General features: G+C 41.8%; 1 protein-coding gene across 6 annotated transcripts in view; it reads right to left on the reverse strand.

Annotated features, from left to right (window-relative positions):
- Positions 1–15999, reverse strand: part of PPP2R2C (protein phosphatase 2 regulatory subunit Bgamma) — a 210212-nt gene that overhangs the window by 115980 nt on the left and 78233 nt on the right. For 2 of the 6 annotated variants that reach the window (XM_065659687.1, XM_065659679.1), the window contains one exon: positions 9355–9447. The exons of 3 other annotated variants lie outside the window; for them this stretch is intronic. In XM_065659687.1, coding sequence (XP_065515759.1) covers positions 9355–9421 — 67 coding nt within the window. In that variant the 5' untranslated portion in view covers positions 9422–9447. Of the gene's footprint in view, positions 1–9354; positions 9448–9532; positions 9538–15999 lie in introns of all 6 variants that reach the window. One more of the 6 variants, XM_065659714.1, reaches the window with a different exon arrangement.

The following is a 15999-nucleotide window of genomic DNA, read 5'->3' on the forward strand; positions in this document are numbered from 1 at the left end:
AAGACAGATTATGAATCATTTCTGGCATAGGATCCCATCAGAGAGAGAGACTGAATCTGCCTGGAGTCCAGTAATGGACAAGCAGGTATCTTCACACCCGTGCTGCAAAGCCACTTAGGAAAGCACTTCGCTCTGTCATGACCCCTGCATGACCCGTCCTTCACCTCACCTCAGGGCCACCTATGAACAGACAAAGCACTTCAAGCATGTCAGGTACCCATGACAAGGCTTATAGATTTACTGCACTACATTCACGCTACAGAATACAGTTACAGATTTCTGCAGTATGTACCTTTCAAATAAACACAAAAAACCTCTGTGTCTGATCTACTTCCACTAAGATTAAATTGCTTAGGACTCTCTCATCCACTTTGAAGTCCTCTTAAATTTGTCCAAACAAGATGACTGACATGGATTCCCTCTTTTGAAGAGCCCTCAGATGCTTTTTTATATATTTTGCTGCGTGGGTGAAGGGAGAACCAGCGTGTCAGAGATCAGAAGAAACATTTATTGTAGTTCACTGGTAACCAGCAAAGTTGTCTAGCTTATCTTGAGTTTCTGGGGTAATCACTGGAGCCCAAAGATGCCCAAGGAGACAGTCACACAACTGTGTATTAGTACAGTTGCTTAGCTGTTTTAGTGTTAAGTATTATAACATCAACAACATCTGCAGAAAACAGTGATTAAGGGCAACAGAAGATTATTTCCAATGTGAAGATGTTTTCAGAGACTGGAAGATCTGCTTGATCTAACTTGAACTGTAAGCTCAGCTAAACCAAACCATATTCCTCAGGGCACTGCAACAAACACATAATCATCAAATAGACACTTGGCAGCCAGGCTCATATTACAGCTGCTTCTTGTGTTGATCAGCACAGTCACCATGACCTCGAGTTCCCCCTGTTTTAATATATCCTCACATTGTCTCTCATCTCATACTTAACACCAAGATTCTTCTGAGCAAAGCCACCTCCTTCTTGTGTGTTTACAGAACCAGCTGTGCCTAGTGACCCCCAGTGCTACCACAGTATAAATAACAAGACAGAGATGCATCTGATCATGATTTATGGCAGAGAGTTGAACAACATATTCAATGAAAAATTTGCATTATCAAAGTCAAAGGAGATTTTTATTCTTGAGGCTAGTTTTTTCCTATTGTATCATCATGGTTGGTATCTTCTTGGTACAAATCATCTTTCATATGAAAATGGGGTTTTTTTACTCGTCTAGCTATTCTGATTACCATTTCAGTCACCTATCAATTCAGACTATCATTATTCTGATTATCACCATAACCACACAAAATGGAAGTCGGAATATTATTTTCACTGGGACTTCGGTCAAATTATCTCTTTCTATCAATCATTTATGCCAAGCCTGGTGGCACACAAAGTCACAGAATTCATATCACTGCAGTTTGGAAGATATCCATCAAAAAGATTAGTAAAAGACACCTGCTTTGGTCCATGCTTTTGGTCCATGAGGGGTCCACATATATTCTATAACCACTCACAGATGACAAAGCACCTAACGCCACTTCCGCATAGCCGCAGAAAACCAGCATGCTACTGTAGCAATTACAAAAGAGATCAGAACGTATGAGATACCTACAAATGTAACACAGGTTTCTAAGATATTTAATGAGAGTCAGACAGTTCAGATAGCTCTGTGATAGCCTGCGAGAAATTTGGAAGACCTTTAAAAGTCTTTGTACGATGTCATACTACTACTCAGGGATGTCTGGAAGTGCATGTATCATTTTTAAGGAATGCTGATAAAGATTGCTCATTTTCTTTCTTGGATCTTTATCTCACATTATGCTTCAGAAGGAAACATTGTTTTGAACAGAAATCTTATGTTACAGCTTGAATTTTAAGATGTACCTCTATTGTTTCAGAGAAGCATTGAGACTGGAAGCTCACTCTTCCAGGCATTTATTTTGTAACAATCACTTAATTTCCTATTTGGTTACGTTTAACACCTCTTGTGGGGAGCTGAACACCCTCCTCTACAGCTCTGTGAGCACTGAGAGAAAAACATGAAATAACTCTGAAAACGACAGAGGAGGTTCACTGGCAGCCTGGTTCTGCTAAGCTCAGCAAGAGGAAAGCTGCTCAGTATCTTTACCACTGCAGCCACTCCTAGAGGCTATTCTGACTTGCGCTTGCTGGCAAAAGTTCCTGAAGGACCATCTGCCAGCAAGAACAGTGTGGGGGGGGAATCATTCATGTGCACACTCAAGTACTGCCAAGTCCTCCCTAATTCTCAAAACTTCTAATAGTAGAAGCTACCACAAGCAAGATTTAAGACTTTAGTATATCAACTTTACCTGCTGTGAAGTCCTCAACATAGAAGCCCTTCATCAGAAGAGACAGAAGAGAGTCTTCATAAAAAGAGGAGGAGAAAAGTGAACAGATGAAAGAATTTATCTTTTATATTCAGAATACTATGGTTATGGTCACAGAACCATGGTGGGGGCAGTGAAGAAGTGACCAATAAATACAACAAATATGTGCACATTAAACTCGTATCTTCAAAATTGCTGCTACAGGTCTATTTATTTAACTTATTACTACAGAAGCCCATGCAATCCTAAAGCATTCAAACAGCAGATGCATGGCAGTGCAGCCTATGTTTCAATAACAGAACACGCTGTTTCCCTCAATCACATTTGAAAAAAGGCAGAACAAAGACACAAAAATGTAAAATTAAATGGAAGAACTTATTCTGATTTAAGGAAAGCAAAAAAAGAATTATATGTATTTCAAATACACGGATATATATATATCTTTCATACATATATATACAGATATAAACACATTTCAAAATTAGAGCTTCATTGGCTTTGCCTTTCCTGTTACATATACCTATTCCCACCCTCACAAGGGTAAAATGCACCCTTGAAGGCATCACCCTGCATAGAAGGGCAGCAGCTGTTCTGTTCTGCGTCTGAGCAGATGCAGCACATGTTGCCAGAGTTGTCTGTACATGATGCTTTCTCACAAATACTCATAGGGCTTTTTTAATTAATCTTTTTTTCCTTCTTCCTTTGCTATTTCTACTGAAAGCATGGCTTTGATTAGGATTTTCAGCCTCTATGGTACTGCCCAAGGAGTAAGGTGGTCCTAAGTGAGTAAACCCTATAGCTATACTATTACAGTCTCATCTTCCTTCCCCTTCCCACTATTTGTCTCCATCCCACTATTCGTCATGTATTTTTAAGTGACATCTAACATCCAGATGATATTCAATTCTAGACAGAGCTCATGGAAATCTTCGCTTAGGTGAAGTCAGTAGTACTGAAGTCAGTGTAATGTTTGGTTTCATACCAGTGCTCTCTGCCTTCCAGCATACCACAGGATCTTGTGTGATACGGTGAGCAACAGTGATTTTTCCCTATCACTAGATGTTCAGATTAGATTTTGGGTTCACTTGGCTCATGGACCAAAAGAAAAAGACAGACTTTGCTGTCCAGATGAAGCACAGTGTAACTGGTCATACTGCAAAACAAGATCTCCTGTTTTACAACAAAATTCTAACCTAAACTGTAAGCCTCAGTCTGGGCAGAAACAGATCTGCTGACTGGCATAATTTATACAACTTTGCAGAAAGGGAAAGGTTTGGGGGTTTTGTTTTTTGCAGTGGCTTGGTTTCCGTTGATACCAATCACACCTTCACTCCCATTTCCATGCAGTTCTACAGCTAGCGGCCTGAAACAGCAGTTCAGCTGTTTCTTTTGCACACTGATACTACAAAACTGATCCTGTAAAACAGAGAATATTTTTTCTCTATCTAACATTAGGCCAGTAACTTCTTATTTATTCATGACCTGTTCCTGTGAAAAGAAGTCAATGGGGGTGGTCAATGCGTGGAATAGACCTCTACAACACAGCCTCTTCTATAAGCAGAGTTTCAGTACATAGACCCTATGTAACCAAGCTAACAGCAAAAGCAAAATAGTATAAGTATTAAGGAAGAAAAACACCATCATGAGAGAAATACTAGAAAATAAGGAGCTCTGCCAGCGTGAAACCAGCAGCACCATGGATTGAAAAATCTTGTTACTTGAAGGCAGAGGCACAATTCAATTTGTCTTCAGCTTCTTTTACCTTGTGTTCCTCTGAAGTGTTCAGCTAAAGCCAGCATGAGGTCTGCTCTGAACTTGTGTCAGATTCCTCCACAAGCTGTATGAAAACACACACTTGCACCACCCACAGCAACTGAGGTTACTCCAAACAAGAAATCCCCATACATTCCCTGGGAGGTTCAAATGCACCAAGTTCACAGCACACCTGGCAGAGCCACGGCACTTTCAGCTATGTAACTAGGGCAGGTGAAGTACACAGGCCATAACGTCACTTTTCTTCCACACAAGCATTTAGATGAGAGGACAGAGGGAGGAAAGAAGCAGCATCAGCATTAATCTAGCAGCAGCCTCCCTGCGGGGCTCACAAAGGTCTTCTACTGTCCTCTGCCCCATCAGCGCTACAAGCCACTAGACACCAAGCAGGACTGGGGCAGGAGACAACCTGGAATGAGCTTCTTCCGAACAGACCTCCAAGTTATTCCCAAGCATCCAGAACTGGGCAGCCAAGCCTCAATTTAAAACAAAACCCCCAACCCACCCCACAAAAAAACCCAAACCAACACAACCAAAACCCAATTTTCCTTACATATGTTTTTTTTTATTTTGTAGTTCTGGAGGCTCAAGGATGCTGTCCCATTGTGCTCCCCCTCACATAAATGGGCAACCTTCACACCAGCACTCCTGCAACATTGAGCGAACTGGTACTGAGGCTCCTTCCTCCCAAAATGACAGTGTCTGTGTAAACACTAATAAAAATCTCTTCCAGTTTTCACAAAAACAACTGTTTCAACAGAATAAATGTTTTCATTCTGAATTTCTCTCTACTGTTTCCATCCTAGAGAACAAACAGGACCTTGTTCTTCCAGCCTGGTCCCAAACTGCCGCAATACATTGTATCATTCTCTCCTTCTTAACAGCAAAAAAAGCTTCTTTTTTCTCTTCTGACAAACCACAGCACAATACAAATGTCACCACATCACTCAGCTCTCCTATCACATCTCCACAGATAGGATCTGGTAGACAATATTACATCAAACTGTCTAAATTGCAGCCATCTTTGCTCTCAGATTCCAGCTAACATCCCAATATTTATTTTTCCTTTTACCTGGAATTTCAGATCCATTTCCTTGGAATTTAATCACTGTTTTTTTCATTACAGCTAAATTTTAACCAATCTCTTAAATGTTATTAAAGTGCTTCTTAAGATGCTTCTGTCCTTTACAAAAAAGAGTTTTCTTTTTCCTGAAGCACATTCTGAAGTACTTCAAAACAGAACACATGAACACATTTCCTGATTTGTTTCATCTCCCTGGAAAAGCCCAAATTATTTGATCGAGCAAAAGAACATCTACAAAAATCCACACTTCCTGGTGCAACGGCAATTAAAGCACAGGAGAAATTCTCCATCAACTCCAAATGCACAGTAGATGAGCCTAAGAATGAAACTGCAAACAGTATTTAAGAGCAAACTTCTCTTCGCCCCAGAAAATCTCACAGTTACAGGGTCTCAGTATTTATTCTGCGAACTTTCAATTTGCTGCATACTAAAGCAGAAAACTCTGCTTTTTTAGATTCTATCAACCTCAATACTCTTGAGCTGTTAGGTTTCACTAACCTCCCTAAGAATAATGACAAAACAAAAACCACTTTAAATGCGGTTTCATGGTTGATCTGACAGTTTGACTTTATGAAAACTCATTTGTGAGTTATGCTTTTATGGACTGCAAAGGAAGACAGGTACCTGTATTGTATTTGTGGCGATGATTATCAGATGGCATTCGCATGAGGCCCCTGAAGGAGGATTTACATTCTGTATCACCTTTTCATTTTTGTCTGCATATCTCAACCTGGGTTTGCAGTATTTTGACTGTTAAAACTGTCTTCGACATCTGAGTTCAAATAACCTGCTACAAGATTAAAGGTGACACTCTCGAAAGCAATTTCAATGGACTTCAATTTTCTACGTGCTCAAAATAATTAAATGGGTGAAACTGTTATTGTGGGATTTGGGCACTATTTGCTTGTTTGTTCCTTGCACAGAGACAGCTACAAATACATATTTCCTTATTATCTGCATTACAGGAGTATCCAAAGTCTCAAGCAGCTTTGGGTTTCTGTGGGCAAATAGAAAAAACGCATTTCCTGCCCTGTAAGAGTTCACAGCATTGGCAATGATTCTGCAATGAGTTCCATGTGTGGCAACACCTGAACCTTTATGGATGGCATAATAATGCTGCAGATGACTGGGAACTAAATATATAACAAACATTTTTCATATACACTGTTAAACAGCTGCTGATTGATAATGATAACCTGGTCACTTATGAACTTGGCTGGATCAAAACTGAGAACCTAGATTATAATGGAGGATAAAAGCCTCATCCTTCATGAAACCTGGAGAGACAGGTGACAAATTCCTTCCCACAATCACAATAATACTAAATAGTAACATGTTAGGAGCCTATGATAACTACCTAATGAATCTATGAAATCAGTTGCACAGCCTGATATCTGAGCAAAGGAGGTTTTGTTCTTGATAGCTTTGGCACTTTAGTCTCCCTTTTACTTACAGATGCCAGTGAAAAGGTTTGATGAGAAGGAATTTCCTTCTGCTGCATCTCAGCCATTTATTTTTAGAAGTCTGGTGCTGACACATGAAACATTTTTAACATACATCAAGCAAATGCTTCATTTTGAATAATCTAACATTACACAGCTCCTTCCATATCATCACACACAGCCTGACATACTCCACCCTAGTTCCAAACCTGCTAGGGAAACGCCCTTCAGAAGATGCCTCCAGAAGACTGGGAATCCCCTCTGGATCATTTACATGTAAATACAGATCTGTATTATCTTCGCAGACAGAAAGACAAAAGGGAAAAAATAAGATTTAGCATGGAGGTTTCCCAACTGCGCCTGGGCATGGTCACACACTATTCAGTGTGAACTTGAACAGTTTTCTTAATCCTTGTTTGCAACCTGTGCCTCCAACACGTGACCCAAAATTCTGGATATGTCCCTTTGAACTCCACTGTTATGTAGTGGTCAGTGAGAAAAACGAGTTTGTGACTTCAGCCTGAAGCCTCAAACCAATTCACTATAATTTAGGAAAGATAGTTATATATCCTCTCCAAGGACTAGTTTAACTTCTGTCCACTGTCAATCCTTGGACATAACCAGCAAGAGTATACAATCACTAGCATATAACTGGAGGTAAGAAAAAGGCAATAAAACTGAAGCTCTTAAGATAGAGATCTGTAACACTGAAGCCTTTTCTTATATGGTCAGTCACAGTGGAATCAACAGAATTACTTATACAAGCTAGGACTCCAGGATCAAGGTCATGAGGTTTATCCTGCTCTGGGATGCTCTAGATACTACGTCGTTTTACAAGTCTGCTCCTTTAGATCACCACTATTCAATGTAAACATGCAGAAAAATCAGACTCTGTATTAGTTAGAATTCATTGAAGTCATATGCAGAGACAGAAAGGTAAATGCAGTATGAATAAAACACAGCGTGAAGAAAACGGTCTCTTTGACCATTCTTTTGTGCTCATACTGACAACGATTAAACTGTATTTTTGTACTTGAATTTAAAATTAAGTCTATTATAAGAACCGCTTAATTGTGATAAGGATATAATTATCTTCAAAGGTTTACATGGCATAGAAGTAGGTTTGAGCTCAAATTCCAGAGTCCAACTCTGGACCTCTCCACAGCTTTGTCAGCAACAGTAAGAGGTTAACAATCTGCACTGCATTCAAATGAGCTGAAAAATCAGATCCACGTCATTTATTGGCACCATGCAAACATTAAGTAAGGTGACTTATTAGTAAATATACCTAATATTATACTATCTAATGGTGTGTGCTGTCGTGACGATACTCAAACTGTCTTCACTTAAAATGAATTTATGGATAAGCCCCAAACTACTTCCCAGTTTAACTCGGTTACTCATTTTAATTATGAACCAAATCCGGTATCTTTTGCTAGCCTGACAAAAAGAGAAGTCAGGAACTGTTTTAGCTGTATATGGAGTGAATACTATTCTGATTCACATCCTCTAAAGTAAAAAAGGTAAGAAATCTCTTTGGAATTCTATTCTAGTTATGAAAATTAACCCTTCTTATTCTAGATCTTCTGGAAACAGTCATGAATATTGGTAAATTTAGACAACTATCAAATTGTACTATGTTCTCTTGTTATCATACCTGTCTACAAACAACCACAGAAGCAGAGTTAAACAGGCTTATGGGCCTCAAATACAATTGACAATCAAGTGGCTGCAAATCCTTCACATAGCATCTGAAGCTATGAAAGCAATTCATCATAACCTAAGAGCCTTGACAAGCCTTCATTTCCATTTTCTCAATTGTATTTCTATACTTAAGGGACGTAAATTTAGATTAAAACAAAACACTCATCACTGTATTTGAAGTCTGTAGAGTACTTACATAAATCCAGGTATGTATATGAGGATTCATTTGCCAAAAATTTGTGAGCATTCACTAGTTTTGTTGTGAAAACTCCCTTCAGTGACATTAACTCCTCTCTTGTGCTTCATCACATATTTTCTGGTTTAGATGACAACTATCTATTGTAACAGCAATACATAGCCATTACTTTCATATAGCGTAGAATATTGCATGTCTAACTTTAGATAGGCAGATTTCATTAATTGTAAATTAATCTAAAAAAGAACATGAATTTACCAGCTTAATTGGTGTTAATATCTAAATTACATAGTAATTACAAAAAAAGAAAATGTGAAGATACGGCTTTACAACAGAAACCTCATAGTTCATTTAGATACTGCAAACCAACATTCACTATCTTATCAATTTCTAGTGCATTTCAAAGCATGCCTCCTGGTGTAGTCCTCTAAAGCTCCTCTTGCACACAAGGCCGTTTTTCTGATTCACATTTATACCAGACTGCATTCAGTGATTCGCATGCTACGTTGTAGACGTGTACATCAAGCATTGACAACGTCTCTGAAAATAAAACAGTGCAAAAAGAAAATAAAGATGCAAAGGTGCCACCCAACCACAAAGAAATATCAAACCGTGAGATCAGTCAAGCAGGATAATGCAACCTCAGTGAATCCAGCCCTCGACGCTTTACAAAACATAAACTGGTTATCTGTTCAAGACCGGTAGTTCATTCAAGACAAGGGGTCGGTCTCTGTCCAGCAGCCTGTCCTGCAGGAACCACTGCCTGGCAGCAGTCACTGCATGGACAGAGACTCCTCCACCCACTCACCTCCAGAAGTGACCTCTTCAGAACTGGGTTGAGGAGCATTGGCAGGACAATGTGGGGAAGCTTGCATTGCTGCTGCCCTTTGCTATACCTGTCCTGTGGAGAAATAGAGGACTTAATTTCCAGGGCTGCAGTGAGCATCTCCCACAATATAAGTAAAGGAAAAAGAAGTGAATTTGACAATGCCTGCTTTCAACAAGTACATTTAGGGGTGTGCTGAAGAACTCCCATCTTCTACTCAAGTATTTGGGTTACTTTCACATCTTCTGTGGAGCTCCATTTGTCTGCCCAGCCAGCAAGCTGGATTCTTTGTTTCATGAGTTGATGGTGCTCTTGCCAGTTACCTATACAGCGAGCTGGGATAGGACCACTGAGAATCAACTAAAGAGCCTGAGTAAAATAAATGGGAAATCATGCTTAAATAAGTCTCTCAACTCTGACACAAGCAAGTTCTTGCCATTGGGTAATTCTCTCCCTTCTACCTCCCTTTCACAATGACAAGTTTCTTAGTCTCCTTTTTATATCATTCCTTTACAGAAACAATTACCATACAAATTTCCTAACAGAGGAACAGTCCTTTTTACTTCTTCTGTCCCACCCATTCCATAAAGGCACAACATTTTACTTCCACATTAATCTAAATAGAATTACCTCAAGAACTGATCCTAGCAAAAACAACTTTTAAAGTAAAAAAGGAAACTTTCCATTATCCTCATTGTTTCCAGCTAGGACAATGGATTTCAGCCACCACTTTCAGTGTGACACGTAGAAATTACTTGTAGATACCAAAAGCATAGTCCTTTAAAAAAAAAAAAGAGGAAAAAACCCTCTATCTGAAATACATAATTCATACTTTTGAGTGTGGTGGTGATTACAATGTCTTACAATTTCAAAAGCAATTCCCTAAAGCCTTACTAAAACAAGCATGTTTGCTTCCAAAAGTGATTCCTGTGTATCTTTCAGGAGAACCACGATATTTTTTGTTGAAGGGAATGTCAAGTTTAGACACAGAGGATTGGAAGCTAATGATCAACTACTTTATTCTGGTAGGAGCATACGCTGAGTACTGATGTTCACAGGTGTCCTGGGTTGAGCAGCAGCAGTCATTTTACTCCTTCTTAGGAGCTAGTACAGTGCTGTGTTTTGATCTTTTGGCCTGGGAACAGTGCTGATAACGCTGATGTTTTCAGTTGCTGCTCGAATGTTTGGTCTGGCCAAGGACTTTCTGAGCCTCATGCTCTGCCAGGGAGGAGGGGAGGCCGGGAGGAAGCGGAGACAGGACACCTGACCCAAACTAGCCAAAGAGGTATTCCATACCACAGCACGTCATGCCCAGGATGTAACTTGGAGTGACCTGGAAGGGCTAGAGGGACTGCAGGGTTGGAGGAGGTATCGGTCGGTGCTCTGCTGGGGGGAGTGGGGCGAGTTATTGGTCAACTGGTGTTGAGGTGTTGTATTCTTTCCTCTTGTTATTTCCTTTAGCACTGTTATTATTGGTGGCAGCAGCAGTGATTTGTGTTATACCTTAGTTACTAAACTGTTCTTATCTCAACCCGTGGGAGTTGCATTCTTTTCGATTCTCCTCTCCGTCCCTCCAGGAGCAGGGGGAGGGCAAGAAGGGGGGGAGTGAGTGGACGAGGTTTGTGGTTGGGTTTAAACCACGACAACAGGCAGGAACAATTTCCAATGATTATTTGGAAACACTTCAGCCTTCATTACATTTGCTTAACTTTGGTCAACAGCAATATTAATCTTGAAAGTGAACTGGAAGACAAGACAAAACCTATACATGTGAGGTTTATATATAATTCAGAGCTGCTGAAAAGCATTGAACATGTATCTGTAGACCCTCGCATTGCATTGGACACTCAAAGCTTCTTAGTTCATCTCTCTGAAAGTATCATGGCAGACAAGCAAGGAGTGGAGGCTTAGCAAAGGGATTTTGCTCTGCAGAACACCAGAATGGTTCATGTCTCATAAACTGACATTTTGTAGAAGTACAGAATCGGTGTATATGGGGCAGGGCCTCTGCAACTCTGTGGTCCAGTGAACTATTGGAAGCACAACCTTGCCAAAACAGTAGATCAGGTCAGCTGTGGATTTGTATGGTAGGGTCTTGAAAACCAACATGGGTGGAGATGCCACAACCTCTTTGGATAACCTTTCCAGTTCTGCACTGCCCTCCTAGAGAAAAAGCTGTTCTAAGTAGCCAGTCTGAACCTCTCAAGCTGCCTGACAGTTGCTTTTGACCTTACAATGTCATGCACTACTACCAAGAAGTGTTTGGCTCCACTGTCTCTGCAATCCCTGTCAAGTACCTGTGAACTGCTATTGAATTGCCCTCAGCCTTCTCTTACCAGCTTCAACAAGCAGGTGGAAGAGCCAAGAAAGTGATTAGAAAAATATTGCAGAGGAACTCTATTAGGGAAAAAAAAAAGCAAACCAACAAACAGACCCAACTTATCAATCACTTAAGCTCGATCTATCAGCTGGGTATATGCTGTAAATGTAGCGGTAAACAGTTGTTCTCCTCTCGTTAGGGCAGAACTGACTTATGCTCGAAACACACAGACAAAGTATGTTTTGGGCTTAAGTCTGACTTTAGCCAAGATATTTGGATGAGGTATCTCCAAGAGAAATAATAATAATTGGTCACATATGTTGCACCATATTCAATAAATCTAGTACTTAAATATAAAACAAGGTACAGCAAGTTGGCTCAAAAAAATAGGACGATTAATTCTGTCCTGAGCACTATAAATCAATGACCTGTTCACTTTCTAAGACAATTAGATGTGATAATTCTAAGCACTAACAGTAAATCTGCTCATTTTCTTTGCTTGGCAAACACTAGAGGAGTACCAGAACCAAAACCTACATACTGCCTAAACCCCTCTCAGAGTCACCAAAAGGCTGCACTTGGAAGGACTGGCATTAGTGCAAACAGGTTTCACCCCAAACCACAACTGTTAATGTGTTTACCCTCCTTCAAATGCAAACTGGTAAAAGTTAAAACTGGGGGATGGGGAGGAAGCTACAACTGAAAGCAAGAGCTGCAACAGACAGTATGGATTTTTGTTTGCTTTAGTAATCCCCAAAAAACACCAAATGGCAAGTATTTCACACTGTCAGGGTAACCTACTTTTGTTTCAAAAACAAGCCTTAAGCATTCAGAAACAAGCACCCGATGCATTAAACGCTTCAAAGAGCCTTTCCTTTGCTTACATCCTCCTGATTTTCTCCCCCCAAGTTAACTATTGTTCTGAAACTTCTACAGTCTGCACACCCCAAGCACTTCAAGAGGCACTTTAACCATATGGGGTATTTCTAAAATGTAGGATCACTTTCACTGTCAGGGAGAATAGTTCATGGAATTCAAAAAGAAAACAATTTTGCCACAGGAGAAAGATATGTTCCAGAGATTAGTCCAATTCAAACAGAAAGCTCTTTCATGACAGAAAGTTCATGCTATTTTTTGCATAAACTCACATCCAACCATCATATCCAAGCTAGAATATCCCCTCTTCTTCCTTGTTTAAATATTGGGTAGACCCTATTGCGCATTTAAGGACTGTAATAGAGTTCCTGGATGCTCTATTACATTATATTATCATATTGCATTAGATCCATGAGAATTTGTCCTGTCAGTCCTATGGAAATCATTGTGTTTTCTACAGCTCGTTTCCCTTTGAGAAATGAAGGAAACTTACCTTTCATTCTCCATGGCTGGAAAAAGAAATGGTGTAAAGTCCACTGTGTGGCCCTTTAGAAGAATAAATCCACGAATCTATGACTGCAGTAGTGCATTCCTCATCTCCATTCTTCACCCAGTGACAACATTCAGGTTGAACACAACCTTGCCCATTTCCTGCACGTGTGAGAGGACAGTACCACTGTGGACTGTAATCCCACCTGGGTCTCCCCAGCCTGCATATACCTAGTGAAGAAAAATGAGCCTAGGAATTTGAACCTACAGCTGAATCCTGTTAGTCATCACTGCCAGAGAACCCATACTTAGGTTCCAGTATCCAGAAATGACATGGCCAGTACCTGAATTTTAACAGATGGACTCAACAGAAAAAGGACTAATGACAGTTTCAATATACTATATCATAGAATCATAGAATCATAGAATAGTTAGGGTTGGAAAGGACCTCAAGATCATCTAGTTCCAACCCCCCTGCCATAGGCAGGGACACCTCACACTAAACCATGTCATCCAAGGCTTTATCCAACCTGGCCTTGAACACTGCCAGGGATGGAGCACTCACAACCCCCCTGGGCAACCCATTCCAGTGCCTCACCACCCTAACAGGAAAGAATTTCCTCCTTATATCCAATCTAAACTTCCCCTGTTTCACAGAATCACAGAATCCCAAGGGTTGGAAGGGACCTCAAAAGATCATCTAGTCCAACCCCCCTGCAAGAGCAGGGTAACCTACAGTACATCACACAGGAACTTGTCCAGGCGGGCCTTGAATATCTCCAGTGTAGGAGACTCCACAACCCCCCTGGGCAACCTGTTCCAGTGCTCTGTCACTCTTACAGTAAAGAAGTTCTTCCTGATGTTAACATGGAACTTCCTATGCTCCAGTTTACACCCATTGCCCCTTGTCCTATCACTGGATATCACTGAAAAAAGCCTAGCTCCATCATCCTGACACCTACCCTTCACATATTTGTAAACATTGATGAGGTCACCCCTCAGTCTCCTCTTCTCCAAGCTAAAGAGACCCAGCTCCCTCAGCCTCTCCTCATAAGGGAGATGTTCCACTCCCTTAATCATCTTTGTGGCTCTGCGCTGGACTCCTTCAAGCAATTCCCTGTCCTTCTTGAATTGAGGGGCCCAGAACTGGACACAATATTCCAGATGCGGCCTCACCAAGGCTGAGTAGAGGGGGAGGAGAACCTCTCTTGACCTACTAACCACTCCCTTTCTAATGCACCCTAAGATGCCATTTGCCTTCTTGGCCACAAGAGCACATTGCTGGCTCATGGTCATCCTCCTATCCACCAGGACCCCCAGGTCCCTTTCCCCTTCACTACTTTCCAGCAGGTCGACCCCCAACCTGTACTGGTACATGGGGTTGTTCTTCCCCAGATGCAAGACTCTACACTTGCCCTTGTTAAATTTCATCAAGTTTCTCCCCGCCCAACTCTCCAGCCTCTCCAGGTCTCGCTGAATGGCAGCACAGTCCTCTGGTGTGTCAGCCACTCCTCCCAGTTTTGTGTCATCAGCAAACTTGCTGAGGGTGCACTCAGTTCCCTCATCCAGGTCATTGATGAAAATATTAAACAGCACCGGTCCCAGCACCGACCCCTGAGGGACTCCACTAGTCACAGACCTCCAGCTAGATTCTGCGCCATTGACCACAACTCTCTGCCTTCTTCCTTTCAACCAGTTCTCGATCCACCTCACTACTTGATCGTCAAGCCCACACTTCCTCAGCTTATCTATGAGGATGCTGTGGGAGACAGTATCAAATGCCTTACTGAAATCAAGAAAAACTACATCTACCGCTCTACCATCATCCCTCCACCTAGTCACTTCCTCATAGAAGGCTATAAGGTTGGTCATACATGACTTCCCCCTCATAAAACCATGTTGGCTGTTCTTAATGACCCCCTCATCCTTGATATGCCTAGTGATGGAGTCAAGAATAAGTTGTTCCATCACCTTTCCAGGGATGGAGGTAAGGCTGACCGGTCTATAATTACCCGGGTCCTCCTTCTTGCCCTTCTTATAGATTGGTGTGACCTTTGCCATCCGCCAATCCTCAGGCACCTCGCCCGTTTCCCACGACTTACCAAAGATGATGGAAAGTGGCCTAGCAATGACCTCCGCCAGCTCCCTCAGCACCCGTGGGTGCATTCCATCCGGACCCATCGATTTACAGATGTCCAGATTGCATAGCTGATCCCTAACCCAATCCTCATCTACCAAAGCAAACTCCTTTGTCCTAACTCCTTCAGTTTTAACCCGTTACCCCTTGTCCTGTCACTACAGTTCCTGACGAAGAGTCCCTTCCCAGCATCTCTACAGGCCCCCTTCAGGTACTGGAAGGCTGCTATGAGGTCTCCACGCAGCCTTCTCTTCTCCAGGCTGAACAGACACAATTTCCTCAGCCTATCTTCATATGGGAGGTGCTCCAGTCCCCTCATCATCCTCGTGGCCCTCCTCTGGACTTGTTCCAGCAGTTCCATGTCCTTTTTATGTTGAGGACACCAGAACTGCACACAATACTCCACGTGAGGTCTCACAAGAGCAGAGCAGAGGGGCAGGATCACCTCCTTCGACCTGCTGGTCACGCTCCTTTTGATGCAGCCCAGGATACGGTTGGCTTTCTGGGCTGCGAGCGCACACTGAAGCCGGCTCATGTTCATTTTCTCATTGACCAGCACCCACAAGTCCTTCTCTGCAGGGCCGCTCTGAATGTCTTCTTTGCCCAGTCTGTAGCTGTGCCTGAGATTGCTCCAACCCAGGTGTAGGACCTTGCACTTGGCATGGTTGAACTTCATAAGGTTGGCATCAGCCCACCTCACAAGCGTGTCAAGGTCCCTCTGGATGGCATCCCTTCCCTCCAGCGTATCAACCGGACCACACAGCTTGGTGTCATTGGCAAACTTGCTGAGGGCACACTCAATCCC

The sequence above is a fragment of the Lathamus discolor genome, chromosome 1 (genome assembly GCF_037157495.1).
Source record: "Lathamus discolor isolate bLatDis1 chromosome 1, bLatDis1.hap1, whole genome shotgun sequence".
Lineage (NCBI taxonomy): Eukaryota > Metazoa > Chordata > Aves > Psittaciformes > Psittacidae > Lathamus > Lathamus discolor.